This window comes from Chanodichthys erythropterus, chromosome 12 (genome assembly GCF_024489055.1).
Source record: "Chanodichthys erythropterus isolate Z2021 chromosome 12, ASM2448905v1, whole genome shotgun sequence".
In the NCBI taxonomy this organism is placed as follows: domain Eukaryota; kingdom Metazoa; phylum Chordata; class Actinopteri; order Cypriniformes; family Xenocyprididae; genus Chanodichthys; species Chanodichthys erythropterus.
Genome location: NC_090232.1, coordinates 17,308,030 through 17,327,334, shown reverse-complemented (window position 1 = coordinate 17,327,334; position 19,305 = coordinate 17,308,030). Strand labels below are relative to the sequence as shown.

General features: G+C 35.2%; 1 protein-coding gene across 1 annotated transcript; it reads left to right on the top strand.

Moving 5' to 3' along the window:
- The first annotated feature begins 834 nt into the window (after positions 1–834).
- kitb (KIT proto-oncogene, receptor tyrosine kinase b) lies at positions 835–18,985 on the top strand. The gene is made up of 21 exons (XM_067403372.1): positions 835–889; positions 3,241–3,510; positions 3,933–4,217; positions 5,888–6,027; positions 6,117–6,285; positions 6,474–6,660; positions 7,481–7,596; positions 7,667–7,781; positions 8,177–8,361; positions 11,273–11,379; positions 11,499–11,625; positions 13,815–13,919; positions 14,062–14,172; positions 14,495–14,633; positions 14,744–14,805; positions 14,902–15,002; positions 15,181–15,303; positions 15,717–15,828; positions 15,948–16,047; positions 18,640–18,745; positions 18,827–18,985. The coding sequence occupies exons 1-21, from the start codon at positions 835–837 to the stop codon at positions 18,983–18,985; spliced, it is 2,874 nt and encodes a 957-aa protein (XP_067259473.1).
- Positions 18,986–19,305: the final 320 nt, after the last annotated feature.

Sequence of the window (19,305 nt, the reverse complement as noted above, 5' to 3'; positions counted from 1 at the left end):
TTCATATTTGTGAATTTATTGAAAATAAAATCGTTTGTATGGAAAAATCTAATTATTTGGTTGAATGTGCTGTTGCAAGTTGAGAAAAAAATCTAGTTGAATGAACATAAATTTTAGTACAGATAACTTGAAACTTTAAGTTATCGTATTTGAACTAATCTTTACAAGTCCAGGTTAGTTGAAATAAGTTGTTGGGCCAACTATTTTAACTGTGTCAACTAAATTTTTTAAGTTGAACATACTTAGTAGATTAAGTCAATAAAACTTAACTGAGTCAAAGCAAAAATATAAGTTGAGTGAACTTATCTAAACGATTATGCTGTATGTCCTATAGGACATACAGCATAATCGTTTTGAAGAATGCAGAAAGAGGAAGTATGTTCAAGGCGATATTTTGTGTTTATATAAAGCATGTACAGTTATATGTTTTTCAAAAATGACCGATCGTTTCGCTAGATATCAAGAAAAATAAGACCCTTATTCCTCGTCTGGTATCGTTCAAAGCCTTTTGAAGCTGCACTGAAACTGTAATTTTGACCTTCAACTGTCTGGAGGCCTTTGAAGTCCACTATGAGGAGAAAAATCCTGGAATATTTTCATCAAAAACCTTAATTTCTTTTCGACTGATGAAAGAAAGACATGAACATCTTGGATGATATGGGGGTGAGTAAATTATCAAGAAAAGTTTATTTAAAAGTGGACTAATCCTTTAAATGTTAAAATGGCTTGCCATACAGAGTGAGGAGGGAGAGAGAGAGTGAGAGGCACTTGAAGACGTACAGTCAGTTGTGGATCAGTCATACTAATGTACGGACACACTCACAGACAGACAGAATGGGTCACGCTTGGTTTCTACGTACAGTTCTACTTTTATTCGCCTTACCTGAAGGTAAGAACTTACATTTTCAATTAATATAAAAAAGAGCTTTTATTATTATTACTATTATTCAAAATATGTTGCATTTTCCCCCAAAATATGTTGGCACCTCAATGCCTATTTGTATGAGTTAATTATGAGCAGATGATTAGGCTAACATCCAAGGAATTATCCAATTGTTTCGACAACAGATGCAGATGATGACCGTTAAGAGTTATGTTTTTGTCCATCTGTTAATGTACTCTCGACATAGTTATAGTTGCGCGCTATCATTTAAATTATTGATTTATTCAGACTGTTTATAGGCCTTCACTTATTGAGCTAGATAGCTATTGATTAATTTGACTTATTATGGCAAGTTAACTCGCACACCGTGCGAATCTCATGTGTTGTGCACAGTGTCAATAATTAATTAGCGTGTAATTGGAGTCGCGTATACGTCAAATAAATACAGCTCAAAACTAGCAATCGGCTACTAATAACAGGCTACTGTCAACATAATGACCAAAACAACTACTGAAATCCATCAATAAGTTACAGGCCTTGTCACAAACTAGCGGTCGGTTTGCTCTTTTCCGCTGAGATTATCGGATAGATTGTCTGCAAGCAACAGATGCCGTCCGAGAAGAAGGTTCACGTAGGCTACAGGTGTCTTGTGTTTTTATATAGGAGGTGATTGAGACCGCGAGTTGTTTCAACGTCTTTAACTGTCTTTTTCATTTTAATTACTTTTAACTCAACCCCTATTTCTGTAATAGCTTAATTTTCTCAGGTTGACAATCCAATAACCCATGTCGACAGTAACATAATTGTCATTAGAACACAGTCAGTGTGTTTTAAAGTGTTATAGGCCTATTAGCCTACTCAGAAAACATGTCACAAACAATTCAAGAATCCTCAAAATGCCGTGAATGCTACGTTGCTTTGAATAAATTGTGCGTTGTTTAGTCTTTGTCTGCTGGTTTGTTGTCATTAGGCGAGCCTGTGTGTGTGTGTGTGTGTGTGTGTGTGTGTGTGCAGCAGTCGCGCGCGTGATTTAATGTTGTAATCTAGCGGGAAAGCTCCGTACGGGACAGTTAGGCAAATTAGATCCAATCTTCGGCTATCCTGAGAAAATTGCCTGCCCTATTCACTAATGCACCTCGTACTTGTTTCGTAACGTTTGATTCATCTGGATGGATCATGGTGGAGTAACAGATTAGTCATCATGGTGCGGGTAATGGGGAGAAGGCAGCACTTAGTGATTGTTTAAATGTGAGTGCATCAAAAAAATAGGTTAGACTATATAGGCTATAAAACCGAATAAGATTTAATTAATTAAATCGATGAAATATATTAAATTAAATTTTTTTTAAGGTTTCAGTTATTGCTTGCATAAAGAAAACAGTGCCTATTTTTGAACCCATCATGATTTAAGCAAAAATCATTCTCGCTGAAATTCAAATTCAATTCAAAAATATTACTTCAAATATTAATTCAAAATATTACTTACAATGTAGGTTTAAGTATTTAAAGATCATATTAGTTTGCTTTTAATTAATGTTGTTGACATACATTACCATTTAAAGTTTGTTGTAAGATTGTTTTTGAAAGAAATTAATACTTTCATTCAACAAGGATGCAATAAATTGTTCAGAAGTGTCAGTATTTGTAATTTTGTTACAAATAAAAAAAATATTTATTTATTTATTTTATTTATTTATTGTTCTGTTTTTGTTTCCAGAACTTTGCACTTTTTTGGTAACTTTGCACAAACTTAGTTTTGGAATAAAGGAATAAGTTAAATATATTTAAAATATATTAAAATAGAAAACAGTTATTTTAAAATCTTTCGCAATATTACTGTTTTTACTATATATTTTGATCCAATAAATGCAGCCATTGTGAGCATGAGGCTCTTTCATTACAAAAATGTTACCAACCCCAAACTTTTGAACCATATATAGTAAAAACATTGAATTATACTTTTTTTAATGTGATAAAGTTATTGCACAGTAAAAATGTATGTTCACAAATGACATAAAAACATGTATTTAAATGTTAATGCTCCAAACATTTACTTAATGCTAAATATAATTTATTCTCTCTATGTTTCATGGCACTTGTTGAGATTCGGGAGTTATGTTTTTATTCTGTTTGTCATAATTAAAATGTTCGGAGCAGATACTCTGAGAACATCAGCTGCGGGTTTAAGCTTTTAAAGAATTATCACAGTCGCCGTGTCTACCATAAAGACCTTCTCACCTTCCTAACATTTGTTGACTGTCAACAAAGTGATGCATTAACTGATTGCAGGAGGTTGCCGTTGATTAGACGTGACTTTGTATGCACAGTGAACAGATTGGTGTGTGTTTGTATTCCAGGATGGTTTAAACCTGCTATCACTCCCGATGCCCCTCATCTGGTGATACTTAAAGGTGGACAACTGGAACTCCGTTGTCATGACGATGCAGAGGTGATCATGGGCAGTGTGCAGTGGCTGCGGGAAAAAGGTCGGAAAATCGATGGAGAGCTAAAGGAAGATGGAGCCAGTGTCATTCTCCTCACCTCCACACAGAACCAGCATATGGGCCGTTACACCTGTGAGAACACAAAAACGGGAGAGAGGAGCTCTATCTATGTCTATGTGAAAGGTTCGTAAGTTTACACAGTTCTTTTTTAGGAGTTTATTTGTTTTTTTGGCCTCAATTCCCACACTTCACTCCTGAAGGGTATGAAACTTGAATAGGTCTTTTGTAAGAGCACAAATGCAGGTCCTTAAACTGTGTACTCAAACCACACCTTAGTGTGGATGTGGTTTAATTTCTTTTAATGGTGTTATTGTTACCTGTCATTGAATAATGTTGGTATATGAACAGCCGAATTGTGTGATAAACCTCTTGCACACACTTTTTTTTTTTACTACTTCCTCATAGACAAGTCCTTCCAGTGTTTAATGTAACGCCCCTTTTTTGCATTCACATTTTTTCCTCCTTTTCTTTCTTATGTTCTCTTTTGATTTGCATGTCTTTTGTTCCCTTTCTCATCACTCATATGTTTTCACTTTTTCTGGCAGATTTGGAGAACGCTTTTGTGCGCTCTATGGTGAATGGCCTTCTGGTGAGGGAAGGAGAGAATTGCACTATTCCTTGCTTAGTAACAGACCCAGCTGTCAATCACCTGTCCCTGTTGACCTGTACTGGCACTGCTTTACCAGCTGGCCTCACCTACATCACGAACCCTGAAAGAGGGATCACCATCAGAAACGTCTCCAAAGCCTTTGATGGCTGCTACGTTTGTGCAGGGCAGATGGATGAAAAACCTGTGAAATCAAATCAGTATACCTTGGATGTGCGGCTAGGTGTGTGTATGTGTGTGTGTTAGAATAGTGGTTCTTAAAGGGATAGTTCATTATTTAATCTCCCAAGTCATTTTAAATCTGTATTCATCCTCTTTTTTCCCGTGGAACACTAAAGAATATATAATTTTGAAGAAGTCTATCTTTTTTTTTTTTTTTGTCGATACAATGAAGGTGAATGGAGCCCAGTGTTATTGCAGACCCCATTGGACAAAAACATTCATCAAAATATCTTCTTTTGTGTTCCACAGATGAAGGAAAGTCATGAATGTTTGAAATGATGTGAGGGTGAGCAAATGATGATAGAATTTTTATTTTTGGGTGAGCTGTCCCTTTAACTAGTTTTGTTCCTAGATTTTATATTGGACATCAAAAAACAAAGTCCTAAAATTGTTTAAACAAGAATTTATTGTACAAAAGTAAACAAAAATGTGGGAAATATGGGAAATGTATTCTCTCCTCTATATTATGCTAATCTAATTAGGCGTGATTATATGATTATGTGGCTTTTTTCCTTTGCATCACAGCTACCACTTTGTTAGATGGAATTGGTTTGAGAGAGCTGATAAAGAGAGACCATAAGCAAATTTACTTCCAGTAGTGGACACACATAAATGTGAAAGTTTGGAAAAGTGAAGATTTTTTAATGTTTCTGAAAGAAGCAGGCTACATTTGTTTGATCAAAAATACAGTAAACTGTTTTTAAAAAAAAAATTTAAAAGTAATTTACCCCTGTGAGTTTTCAGCTGCCATTATTTCAGGTTTCAGTGTCACATGATCCTTCATAAATCACTCTAATATGCTGATTTATGACCGTGGACCACAAAACCAGTCATAAGGGTAAATTTTTTGAAATTGAGATTTATACATCATCTGAAAGCTGAATAAATGAGCTTCCATTGATGTATGGTTTGTTAGGACAGGACAATATGTGGCCAAGATACATCTATTTGAAAATCTGGAATCTGAGGGTGCAAAAAAATATTGAGAAAATCGCCTTTAAAGTTGTCCAAATTAAGTCCTTAGCAATGCATATCCACTCACAAAAATCAATTTTTGATATATTTATGATAGGAAATTTACAAAATGTCTTCATGGAACATGATCTGTACCTCATATCCTAATGATTTTTGGCATAAAAGAAAAATTGATAATTTTGATCCATACAATGTATTGTTGGCTATTGCTACAAATATACCTGTGCGACTTATGACTGGTTTTGTGATCAAGGGTCACACATGGTGTTAAAGAAAGATTTCTTATTATCATCAATGATTTTTCTAGATTTCTGAAAAAAAAAGAAATAAATGCTTTTAGTAAGCAGTGACACATAAAATGGATCAAAAGTGACAGTAAAGACATTTATAATGTTACAAAAGATTTCTATTTCAAATAAATGCTGTTTATTGAACTTTCTATCCATCAAAGAATCCTGAAAAATGCATTAAAATATAACTAAATATACTAAAATAAAACAGTTATTTTAAATTGTAATAATAATATTAGTTTTACTGTATTTTTGATCAAACACATGTCGTCTTAATAAACATAAAAGATGTATTTCAAAAACATAAAACTTCTAACAGTAGTGTATCATTTTCAAATCATTACATATATCTCAATATATCTTTGCCTATATGCTTTATTGCATGTTTATTGTTTTTCCGATACAGTCCCGGAGACTGTGCCAGCGATCAGCCTATCCATAATGGAAAATGTGATTCTGATCCAGGATCAGGACTTTGAGCTCACCTGTAGCGCCATCAACATCAACCATGATTTCCTCCTGAGCTGGAGTATCCCTTCAGAAGCGGTTAGATCCACACACCTGTTGAATAATCTGAGATTGCTTCCTGTAAGTACAGTACCTAACCTGAACTAATGTTGTCAATAATGATTTAGATAGCAACAGAAGAAATTAACTCTAAGATCGTGCCTGGTTCTCGAGGATATCAGCGCTCAGTAACACTGAAGTTCAAGTCTGTGAAGATGAGTGACTCAGGAGTCTATCAATGTAGTGCGAAGAATGAGAAGGGTGTCTCCATGGCAACTGTCAATCTGGAGGTTTACGGTAAGAAATGTGAGATTAAGTTGTACCTTCTAAATACTATTGACTTTAACCAGAGAGCAAGAAGAGCAAGACTTGTTGGAAAATGAATGGGCTAAATTGTAACACTGAATATGACAATTGTTGAAACGTTGAAATAGAAGTCCCTGGCTAAACACCAGGACATCTGTTTATGTGTATAATTGTGGCAGAGCAAGGTTTCATTAACCTTACGGAGGGAGCGGACAGTGTGGTGCAGGTGCGAGAGGGAGAGAGTCTGACCCTCAGTGTGGAGATGATTTCATACCCCAAACCCTCCGAAATCTATTGGACCTATAACAACGAACTGCTCCAAAACACATCTGAGCATGTCATTACACTACACAACCAGCAGTACAGGTACACACACCTGCACATACACACACAAACAGTCAATTCTGGGGTAACTCCACCAGTGTTTTTATACACAAAACTTTGATGTTATTTTATTACTATACTGTTTCTTTAAAGCTAGTGTAATAAAAGCCAAAACCAGTAAATGAGCATTAATCATGATTAATCGCATACAAAATAAAAGTTTGTGTTTACATATTATACATATATTATATGTGTATATTTATCAAAAATATGTTATATTTATATATTTATATTTATGTTTAATATAAATTATATATGAATTTAAATATATATACATGTAAATATTTCTTAAATATATACATGTATGTGTGTATGTATATTAGGGCTGTTCAACGATAACCGTGGTTATCGTGTACAAAATAAGAGTCTGTGTTTACATAATATGTGTGTTTGTTTTGTGTATAATTATTATGTATATATAAATACACACACATGTATATATTTAAGAAATATAAGCATGTATGTATAAATATATAAATATATTTATATTTTTATATATTTAAATTATATATAAATGTAAATATTTGTATAGAAATATAAGATATTTTTCTGAAATATATACATGTATGTGTGTATATTTATATATACATAATAATATATATATATATATATATATATATATATATATATATATATATATATATATATATATATATATATATATATATATATATATATATATATATATATATATATAGTCAAACCAAAATTTATTCAGACACCTTGAACATTTGACCTAATTTCCAACATTTATATGTGAATCTTTAACAGACATTGAGTGTTGTTTGTCTGAATATTGCAGGTACATCAGTGAACTGAGGCTGGTTCGAATTCATGGATCAGAGGGCGGGATCTACACTTTCTCAGCCAATCATACATATGCGTCTGTAAATCAGTCATTCACTGTCCACGTTATATGTGAGTTCATAGGATTGACAGGATTTTAGCTTTCAAATTTGCCAGATACTTACCTCAATTTCTCATTCAGGTAAACCAGTGATAGTTTCCCAGGAGGGGCCAGTTGATGGACAGGTGCGGTGTGTTGCTTCAGGATATCCTGTCCCTAAAATATCTTGGTATTACTGCGAGCCGCCACATACACGGTATGACTCACATACAGACTAATATAAGCCACTCACACTCAACCATAAAATAGCACACATGCTAACACTTTATTTCGATGGTCCATAAGTGACCATAAGTGTCAACTTATTGTACTAACCCGAACCCTAACATTACAGTCTACTAATACTCTAATGAGAGTTAGTTGACATGTAGGTGCAAATTTACTTATAGTTAGTAGAATGTCTACCATCAAATTAAAGTGTAACCGCACACATCTCTAACTTACAGTATGTTGTAGTAAACAAACTATTGATATTGCAGTGTCACAAAGCCATTTAGAATGGGAAGGTGTTTCTTAGATGATAAAATGTGGTAAAAAATGTTATATGGATTATTATTAGAGCTGTTTGTCATTCTTTATATTCTCTGACAGGTGCTCCCTCTTGTTGAATGCGACGCAGGCCGATGAGGATGTTGCCGTGGTAACAGTGTCAGGGTCAGAGTTTGGACGAAGTGAGGTGGAAAGTCGACTTAATATCAGCAAAGGAAAATTTCACACCCTTGAGTGTGTGGCAAAAACCCAGGGCGAACATGCCTACACCCTCTTTTCCATCAGCGGTGAGATTCATTTGTGTTTATCTAAATGAGGACATACCTTAGACTGTTTTTCTAAAGCTTATTGTAGAAGTTAACAACAATTATCAGGGTCCAAAAAGACAATACATGTTGTATAATGCAATACAGTTGTTACAGCAGTGTCAGTGTGGCATAGTTGTTCAATCTCAAGGCCAGAAGCTTTCTACAGACTGTATTTTAATGCTGCTTTCAGCTGCTCCCGGGAATCTGCTGTTTACAAGTTCAGAAGTCATAATTACTATGTGATGTGTGTTCAAGGGATTTTAGTAGGAAAAAATGGAGGCAATTTCATATTTATTTTCCTCTTTTCACTTACTGATAAGACAGGAAGCTTTTTTCGCACTAATGCAACAAAATGAAAAGCAAAAGATGCACATTACGTCTGTAATAGATGCTTTATCTTGGTGTTTTATTATGAGAATGATGGGAAATGCAGTTTTGTCACACAACCCTGTGACCTCAAAACAAAAAAACAAACAAACAAAAAATTAAAGAAATTGATATTTTTATTCAGAAAGGATGCATTAATTTAATCAAAAGTGACTAATAATCATCTATAAGTTTACAAAAGGTTTTAGTTTAAAATATGTTTTTTTTTTTTTTTTAACTTTTTATTCATCAAAGAATCCTGAAAATAATAGGAAATATTTTTTAAAGGGTTAGTTCATCCAAACATGAAATTGTTATTAATTACTCACCCTCATGTCGTTCCACACCCATAAGATCTTCATTCATCTTCAGAACACAAATTAAGATATTTTTCATGAAATCCGATGGCTCAGTGAGGCCTGCATTGCCAGCAATAACTCCCTTTTTCAATGCCCAGAAAGCTACTAAAAACATATTTAAAACAGTTCATGTGACTACAGTGGTTCAACCTTAATGTTATGAAGTGACGAGAATACTTTTTGTGTGCCAAAAAAACAACAACAAAATAACGACTTTATTCAACAATATCTGGTAATGGCCATTTTCATAACACTGCTTCATGAAGCTTCGAAGCTTTACGAATCTGTTGTTTTGAATTAGTGGTTCGGAGCGTGTTTCAAACTGACAAGGTCATGTGATTTCAGTAAACGAGGCTTTGTTACGTGATAAGTGTTTCAAAATTTCAATGGTTCACCACTGGGGTGAGTGACTTTGGCAGTTTGATACATGCTCCAAACCACTGATTCGAAACAAAAGATTCATAAAGCTTCGAAGCCTCATGAAGCAGTGTTTTGAAATCGCCCATTTACAGTCAACATTTACAATTAAACTTTATTTATTTAATTAATGTTCAAGGATATCCCCAAATGGAGGTTTAGTCAGATTACACTTAAACATTAAGTATATTGCTTTGCTAATTATCAGCTAATTTCCCAATACACACACCCAAAACAAACATTCTATTTTGTTGATGTGGGACTTCCATTACAATTAAGATACTTTATTTACCTAACTTGTGAATCTTTTTTACCTTCAAGGACATCCCCAAATTGAGATTTTGTCAGATTAAAATAATTTATAGCTAATAGCTAATTATTAGCTAAGTTTTGTTGAGACGGGCCATTCATGCCCACATAGAAAGAAAGAAAGAAAGAAAAAGAAAGAAAGAAAGAAAGAAAGAAAGAAAGAAAGAAAGAAAGAAAGAAAGAAATTTGGGGGGGGATCAACTTTACTATAAATAAATTGCATTTTTAAATTTAATTTTAATTATTTCTTTTCAATTTCTGCAAGTTTTTAAATGTTACACGTTCCATACTTTTGAATGGGTCTCAACAATAAAAATATTTACAAATCTGATAAATTATCTATTGCAATATTATTATCATTGTCGTTGTTTAGAGCTTAAAAATATAAAAGTCACATCAGGTCATAAACAAAATGAACAAGCTCGGATCAAAATATAAATATATTTATATAAATATCTGTTTATGTTTGTTTTGCTTTAATTTTAATGTGAAGCATTTTGGTTACTTTTAAAACCTATTAAAACTAAGCAATCATGGGAATCCACAGCCCTGAATAAATGTAAAGGGCTATAGAGACATCTAGTGGCTACAGTATGGTATTACAGATTATTTTTTAGTCCTTTGATAAAGAAAGTGTTTTCGTAGCTGGAAGTCAGAGTTTGCACTGTACAACCAGGTTGTTTGCATTTTATTCTTTGAAAACAAAAGCAGCAAAATTTCCATGAACTGAAAGCTTTTTTCCTCACGGGCAGCATCGTTTCAACCAGCAGCAGTGATTCAGTCTGCATCTGAGGAGGTTGTAGACGGGTGTTTTTTGCGCATGCACCAGAGGGTGGCTCACGTGAGTCATCACTGGCAACAGAACCAGGAACTACTGTATAACCAAGCAGCGCTTAATATGGTGTTATTATGGCAAAATAATGATTTATTTAGTTTTAAATGAAACGATTGTAATCCTAATCCTGTATCCCCCTTTTTTTCAAAATGTAACTATAATCTGATTACTAAATTTTTTACGTAACTGTAACGAATTACAGTTACTGGATTTTTGTATCCTGATTACGTAACGGCGTTACATGTATTCCGTTACTCCCCAACCCTGTACATGCCATATAGTGTTATTGAGAGCGGTAGATAGACGCAAACCCGTTCACACCCAAACACACACACAGCTGTTAACAGATAATCCCTGAATGTTCTCAGACACACACTGAGCTTGTTGACAGATATGAGGGATTATCATTTTGTGCAGCGTGTGCACATTAGGATTTGATACTGACACTAAGCTCTTAAAATCCTCTGAACAACAGATTTAAAACACTCACCTTATTAATATGGGACTGTGAATTAAGAAGTATTACTGTTTTAAACACAGATGTGGTGTGTGATGTGAGTGTGTGTATATTCATGGATGTGCGGGCATGTGTTTCTCTCCCCAGAAAGAACTGTGCCCCATAAACTCTTCACACCTCTGTTGTCTGGTGTTGTGTCCACTGCTGTTCTGCTTAGCTTAATTGTGGTGGTTCTGCTCTTCAAATACATGCAGGTACTATACACAACACACATACATTACACACTATGATATAGCTTAAATGGTAAGCTATAAGTTCTGGTTTTATTTATTTCACTCGTATTTTCTCCTTGTCATTTTGTACACTGCCATAGAAACCCAAATATGAGATCCACTGGAAGGTGATCGACAGTTTTGATGGCAACAATTATACCTACATAGACCCCACGCAACTGCCTTATGACCCCAAATGGGAGTTTCCACGGGAAAGACTGCGCTTTGGTAAAGGCATTCACATTACACATAAATCTAAACATTATGATTATACAATAGCTCATTATTTAATCTGACTAAAAGTGTACACATAGTGTATACTCTGTACATATATATTATATGTATATAGCATTCTTTGATGAATAGAAAGTTGAAAAGAACATACACACACACATTATATATATATATATATATATATACACACAAACAAACCTGATTCCAAGAAAATGGGGCACTGTACAAATTGTGAATAAAAACAGAATGCAATGATGTGGAAGTTTCAAATTTCAATATTTTATTCAGAATACAACATAGATGACATATCAAATGTTTAAACTGAGAAAATGTATAATTTTAAGGGAAAAATAAGTTGATTTTAAATTTCATGGCATCAACACATCTCAAAAAATTTGGGACAAGGCCATGTTTACCACTGTGTGGCATCCCCTCTTCTTTTTATAACAGTCTGCAAACGTCTGGGGACTGAGGAGACAAGTTGCTCAAGTTTAGGAATAGGAATGTTGTCCCATTCCCATTCCCATTCTGCTCAACTGTCTTAGGTCTTCTTTGACGCATCTTCCTCTTTATGATGCACCAAATGTTTTCTATGGGTGAAAGATCTGGACTGCAGGCTGGCCATTTCAGTACCCGGATCCTTCTTCTACGCAGCCATGATGTTGTAATTGATGCAGTATGTGGTCTGGCATTGTCATGTTGGAAAATGCGATGGGAGCATATGTTGTTCTAGAACTTGGATATACCTTTCAGCATTGATGGTGCCTTTCCAGATGTGTAAGCTGCCCATGCCACACGCACTCATGCAACCCCATACCATCAGAGATGCAGGCTTCTGAACTGAGCGCTGATAACAACTTGGGTTGTTCGTGTCCTCTTTAGTCTGGATGACATGGCATCTCAGTTTTCCAAAAAGAACTTTCCACTTTGCCACAGTCCATTTTAAATGAGCCTCGGCCCAGAGAAAACGCCTGCGCTTTTGGATCATGTTTAGATACGGCTTCTTTTTTGACCTATAGAGTTTTAGTATTTAGTATTTAAGTATTCCTGAGCCCATGTTGTGATTTCCATTACAGTAGCATTCCTGTATATGATGCAGTGCCGTCTAAGGGTCCGAAGATCACGGGCATCCAGTATGGTTTTCCGGCCTTGATCCTTACGCACAGAGATTGTTCCAGATTCTCTGAATCTTTGGATGATATTATGCGCTGTAGATGATGATAACTTCAAACTCTTTGCATTTTTTCTCTGAGAAACTTCTTTCTGATATTGCTCCACTATTTTTCGCCGCAGCATTGGGGGAATTGGTGATCCTCTGCCCATCTTGACTTCTGAGAGACACTGCCACTCTGAGAGGCTCTTTTTATACCCAATCATGTTGCCAATTGACCTAATAAGTTGCAAATTGGTCCTCCAGCTGTTCCTTATATGTACATTTAACTTTTCCGGCCTCTTATTGCTACCTGTCCCAACTTTTTTGGAATGTGTAGCTCTCATGAAATCCAAAATGAGCCAATATTTGGCATGACATTTCAAAATGTTTCATGTTCAGCATTTGATATGTTATCTATATTCTATTGTGAATAAATTGGTACAATTTGTACAGTGTCCCAACTTTTTTGGAATCGGGTTTGTATATATATATATATATATATATATATATATATATATATATATATATATATATATATATATATATATATATATATATATATATAATGTTCTTTTCAACTTTGTATTCATTGAAGAATCCTAAAAAATATATTTTTACAAAAATATTAAGCAGCACAATTGTTTTCAACATTGATAATAAATGTTTCTTAAGCACCAAATCAGCATATTAGAGAAAATTCAGCTTTGCCATCATAGGAATAAATTACATTTTACAATATATTAAAACAACATTTATTTTAAATTATAATAATTTTTTACAATATTACTGTTTATACTGTATTTTAGATCAATTAAATGCAGCCTTAGTGAGGATGAGAGACTAAATCATTAAAAAAAATACTGACCGCAAACTTTTAAACAGTAATAATTAAAAATCCTATAATACTATGTAACTATAATAATCATCAAGTAGAATGCTTATAAACATGGTGTGAATTTTTGAATTCACATAATACACATAATAATGGTAAATAAGATGTTAAATGTTAAATGTTTTTGTCATGATGAAGGTAAAATCCTTGGCTCTGGAGCATTTGGTAAAGTGGTGGCAGCTACTGCGTATGGACTCCTGTCAGCTGACACAGTGACAACTGTTGCTGTAAAAATGCTAAAACGTGAGTATGTCTGGATGTATGGCTTAACATGTGTAAAGTATGTTCATAAAAACTACAATTATTGGTTTTCAAAACTTTTAATGCCCATCTAATGTATCTGTGTATGTTTGGGTGTGTGTGTATCTGCGTTTTTTTTCCAAAGCGAGCGCTCACTCCACTGAGAAAGAGGCTCTAATGTCAGAGTTAAAAGTTCTGAGCTACATTGGCAACCATATGAACATTGTCAACTTGCTTGGCGCCTGTACAGTAGGAGGTATGTGGTTAGTATTGATTCAATCACTTTAAAACAGTGGTGACAGATTCAAGAAAGATACATATGAGTTTATTATAAGATATACTGTATGTTTCTCATGTTATTCCAATACCATATTGTTTTTTTCTTCTGGTTTAAACACATTGAGATGTTAGGAAAATGGACAGTTTGGACAATTTGCCTAAACTTTATGCTTTTATGTTTCACAGAATAAAGTCACACAATGATATGAGAATGAGATATTTTAGCAAAATGTAAATTTTTAGGACAATTTTTCCTTTAGGAGAAATTTGATTATTAAAGTGACAAAATTTTTCAACAGGCCCTACTCTGGTGATCACAGAATTCTGTTGCTATGGCGACATGTTGAACTTCCTGAGAAGAAAGCGTGATGCGTTTTTCAGTTCCAAAACAGGTGATGGATATTACAAAAATCTTCTCAGCCAAACACAGCCTTCAAGGTAAGACGTGTCTGAGAAACATGGTGCATCATTTATAAGAGTATACATGTCCTTTGTTAGGTTTTTGTAATGTAATACACCATCTATTATATGTATGTGTGCACACACAGAGAGGGCACTGATAATGGTTACATGCCCATGAGGTCGTATCAGAAGAGATCGAATCAGACAGGTAAGGCCCATCCCAAGAAAGAACAAGCAAAATACAGCCACTTTTACCACAAACTTTCATTATTTTATACTTTTCAATCTGTATCATCTCTCTCAGAATGGTGTGATGATAAAGATGATCTCTCTTTGGATACTGAGGATTTACTCAGTTTCTCATATCAAGTTGCTAAAGGCATGGACTTCCTCACATCCAAAAATGTGAGTGTCTATTACGTTTATTCACCTCTCAGGTTTCAGAGTGGGTTGAACATTCATACCTTGTAATGTTATCACATTTTCATACAGAATTGACAAACAGAGGTTATTGTTTTAATAGTGAATACATATGTTTTTGACTAATAAATGGCTATTTATTTGTGTTGCCATGTATTTTAAGTGTATCCACAGAGATCTGGCCGCTAGGAATGTTTTACTGACTCAGGGCCGGGTAGCAAAGATATGTGATTTCGGTCTGGCACGTGACATCACTACAGATTCCAGCTACGTCCTGAGAGGAAATGTAAGGAAGTACTGTATATCATTTACCACACTCACACCTACTGTCAGGCTCTATATTAATATCCATCATATTCTGAATTTTGTTGAGATTTTATGTTGTAAAATCACCTTTGATTTTGAGGCATAGTTCAACCAAAATGAAAATTCTGTCATCATTTAGTCGTCCTCATGTCGTTTCAAACTATCCGTGGAACACAAAAGAAGATATTTTGGAGAATGTTTCAACTGTATTTGTCCATATAATGAAAGTTAGTGGAGTCCAAAACAACATTATATTCTGAAGAAATCCACACAGGTTTGAAACAACATGAAGGTGAATAAATGATGACAAAATGTTTGTTTTTGAGTGAACTATCCTTTTTTAAAAGTATTTAAGCATTGTTCAATATCATGAATGCTGTGTTTTTTGTTTAGGCACGTCTGCCAGTGAAATGGATGTCCCCAGAGAGCTTGTTTGCTTGCGTGTACACTTTTGAGAGTGACGTCTGGTCCTATGGCATCTTACTGTGGGAGATCTTCTCTCTGGGTCTGTATGAGCTGTTATCAGGCATATTAAATATCACACATACCCAGAATACACCTCCTAAACCAGGGCCTATAAGTGACTCACTATGAAGGTCTTATGAGGTGAAAATCTGCCTGCAGGAAACACACCTTATCCGGGTATTCCAGTTGGATCCACATTCTATAAGATGATACAAGATGGATACAGAATGAGTGAGCCTGAGTTTGCCCCAATTGAAATGTAAGAGAATTATATTTGTCTATAAACAGCCTGTAGTCAGTATTTTATATTTATGGCATGCACACTTCTGTTCAAAGGTTTAGGGATGGTAAGATTTTTAAAAAATAATTATTTTATGCTAACCAATAAACAATAATATAGTGAAATATAATTACAATTTAAATGAACTTTTTTCTTTGGAAGCTTGTCTCCGACACTAAAAAAAAATAAAAAAGGTAATTGCAACTTTTTATCTCACAATTCTGACTTTATAACTCGCAATTTTAACTTTGTCATGCAATTCTGACTTCATAACTTACAATTCTGACTTCATAACTTGCAATTTTGACTTTATATCATGCAATTCTGACTTTATAACTCACAATTTTGACTTTATATCATGCAATTTTGACTATAATTAGCAATTTTGACTTTGTCATGCAATTCTGACTTTATAACTCGCAATTGTGAGTTTATAACTCGCAATTCTGACTTTATATCACACAATTCTGACTTTATAACTCGCAATTCTGACTTTACAGTGGGTACAGAAAGTATTCAGACCCCCTTAAATTTTTCACTCTTTGTTATATTGCAGCCATTTGCTAAAATCATTTAAGTTCATTTTTTTCCTCATTAATGTACACACAGCTCACCCATACTGACAGAAAAACAATTGTTGCCATTTTTGCAGATTTATTAAAAAAGAAAAACTGAAATATCACATGGTCCTAAGTATTCAGACCCTTTGCTCTGACACTCATATATTTAACTCAGGTGCTGTCCATTTCTTCTGATCGTCCTTGAGATGGTTCTACACCTTCTGATTGGACTTAATTAGGAAAGCCACACACCTGTCTATATAAGACCTTACAGCTCACAGTGCATGTCAGAGCAAATGAGAATCATGAGGTCAAAGGAACTGACTTAAGAGCTCAGAGACAGAACTGTGGCAAGGCAAAGATCTGGCCAAGGTTACAAAAACATTTCTGCTGCACTTAAGGTTCCTGAGAGCACAGTGGCCTCCATAATCCTTAAATGGAAGACGTTTGGGATGACCAGAACCCTTCCTTAGAGCTGGCCGTCCAGCCAAACTGAGCTATCGGGGGAGAAGAGCCTTGGTAAGAGAGGTAAAGAAGAACCCAAAGATCACTGTGGCTGAGCTCCAGAGATGCAGTCAGGAGATGGGAGAAAGTTGTAGAAATTCAACCATCACTGCAGCCCTCCACCAGTTGGGGCTTTATGGCAGAGTGGCCCGACGGAAGCCTCTCCTCAGTGCAAGACACATGAAAGCCCACATGGAGTTTGCTAAAAAACACATGAAGGACTCCAAGATGGTGAGAAAAAAGATTCTCTGGTCTGATGAGACCAAGATAGAACTTTTTGGCCTTAATTCTAAGCGGTATGTGTGGAGAAAACCAGGCACTGCTCATCACCTGTCCAATACAGTCCCAACAGTGAAGCATGGTGGTGGCAGCATCATGCTGTGGGGATGTTTTTCAGCTGCAGGGACAGGACGACTGGTTGCAATCGAGGGAAAGATGAATGCGGCCAAGTACAAGGATATCCTGGACAAAAACCTTCTCCAGAGTGCTCAGGACCTCAGACTGGGCCGAAGGTTTACCTTCCAACAAGACAATGACCCTAAGCACACAGCTAAAATAATGAAGGAGTGGCTTCACAACAACTCCGTGACTGTTCTTGAATGGCCCAGCCAGAGCCCTGACTTAAACCCAATTGAGCATCTCTGGAGAGACCTAAAAATGGCTGTCCACCAACGTTTACCATCCAAGCTGACAGAACTGGAGAGGATCTGCAAGGAGGAATGGCAGAGGATCCCCAAATCCAGGTGTGAAAAACTTGTTGCATCTTTCCCAAAAAGACTCATGGCTGTATTAGATCAAAAGGGTGCTTCTACTAAATACTGAGCAAAGGGTCTGAATACTTAGGACCATGTGATATCAGTTTTTCTTTTTTAATAAATCTGCAAAAATATCAACAATTCTGTGTTTTTCTGTCAGTATGGGGTGCTGTGTGTACATTAATGAGGAAAAAAATGAACTTAAATGATTTTATCAAATGGCTGCAATATAACAAAGAAAAATTTAAGGGGGTCTGAATACTTTCCATACCCACTGTAAAACTCAATTGTGAGCTTATAACTCACAATTCTGACTTTGTCTCAGTTGAGTTTATTACTCACAATTCTGACAATTATGAGTTTATCAGAATTATGAGATAAAAAGTTGCAATTACCTTTTTTATTTTTTATTTCATTGCGGAAACAAGCTTCCATAGTTTTCGATATTAATATATTTTAAAATGTAATTTATTCCTGTGATGGCAAAGTTTTTTCATTAGTCATTACTCCAGTCTTCAGTGTCACGTGATCCTTCAGAAATCATTCTAATATGCTGATTTGGTGCTCAAGAAACATTTCTTATTATGAAGGTTGAAAATACTTAATATATGCTACGTAATATTTTTTGGGGAAACCATGATGCATTTTTAAGGATTCTTTGAGGAATAGAAAGAACAGCATTTATTATAAGTTGGAATCTTGAAGTTTGTCTGATGTGCATGATAATGAGGCATGTGTGTACGCGTTATCAGTTACGAGGTAATGAGATGGTGTTGGAGTGCTGACCCTCTGAAGAGACCAACCTTCAAAAAACTGGTGGAAAGGACTGAACTCCTGCTGTCGGAAACCACCAAACATGTAAGTTTTGACTCAGCTCATCTCAAAAAATGCTGACATAGAACCAGTTTCTTCAGTTAGGTTTGTAATTGTGTCTTGCAGGATTACCTGAATCTCAGCACTAGCGGCAGCTGTGAGGCGTTTGTTCCTCCAGACCTGCAGAGGGCACAACGGCTGAGTTCTGTGGGCAGCTCGACAGCCTCAACTCAACCTCTGCTGCAGGCAACAAATGAAGTTTTTCTGGAACATCAGAGCATATAAATGACATCACATTCTTTTTTTTTTTGCCTCAAAATCACCATTTTCTCAATGGGTTTTACCTAAAAGCCTTATCCTCCATTTGAATGCTGACTTTAATAGTGGCATTTAAGGGCATCTCCTAAGATTCCCTGCTCTCTGTTTGGCTCAATGCAACTCCATTAGCCTTGTCTTCCATTATATTTCAAATTACTCAAGACACAGCATGTCCAGCCATATAACTGTTAACGTATTTTTCTAAATGCAGCTGGGCTCCATTTTATTGTATTGATCATAGTATTTTGAGTGCATGAGCAGCCAGGCAAGCATTTAGATATAGAACC

Bases quoted from the DNA above. Each gene is read 5' to 3' on its own strand.
- kitb (XM_067403372.1), top strand. From the start codon at position 835: ATGGGTCACGCTTGGTTTCTACGTACAGTTCTACTTTTATTCGCCTTA. The intron at 8,362-11,272 runs GTGAGATTCATT...TTCTCTCCCCAG, and splicing joins CACCCTCTTTTCCATCAGCG to AAAGAACTGTGCCCCATAAA. The intron at 18,746-18,826 runs GTAAGTTTTGAC...TGTGTCTTGCAG, and splicing joins TGTCGGAAACCACCAAACAT to GATTACCTGAATCTCAGCAC.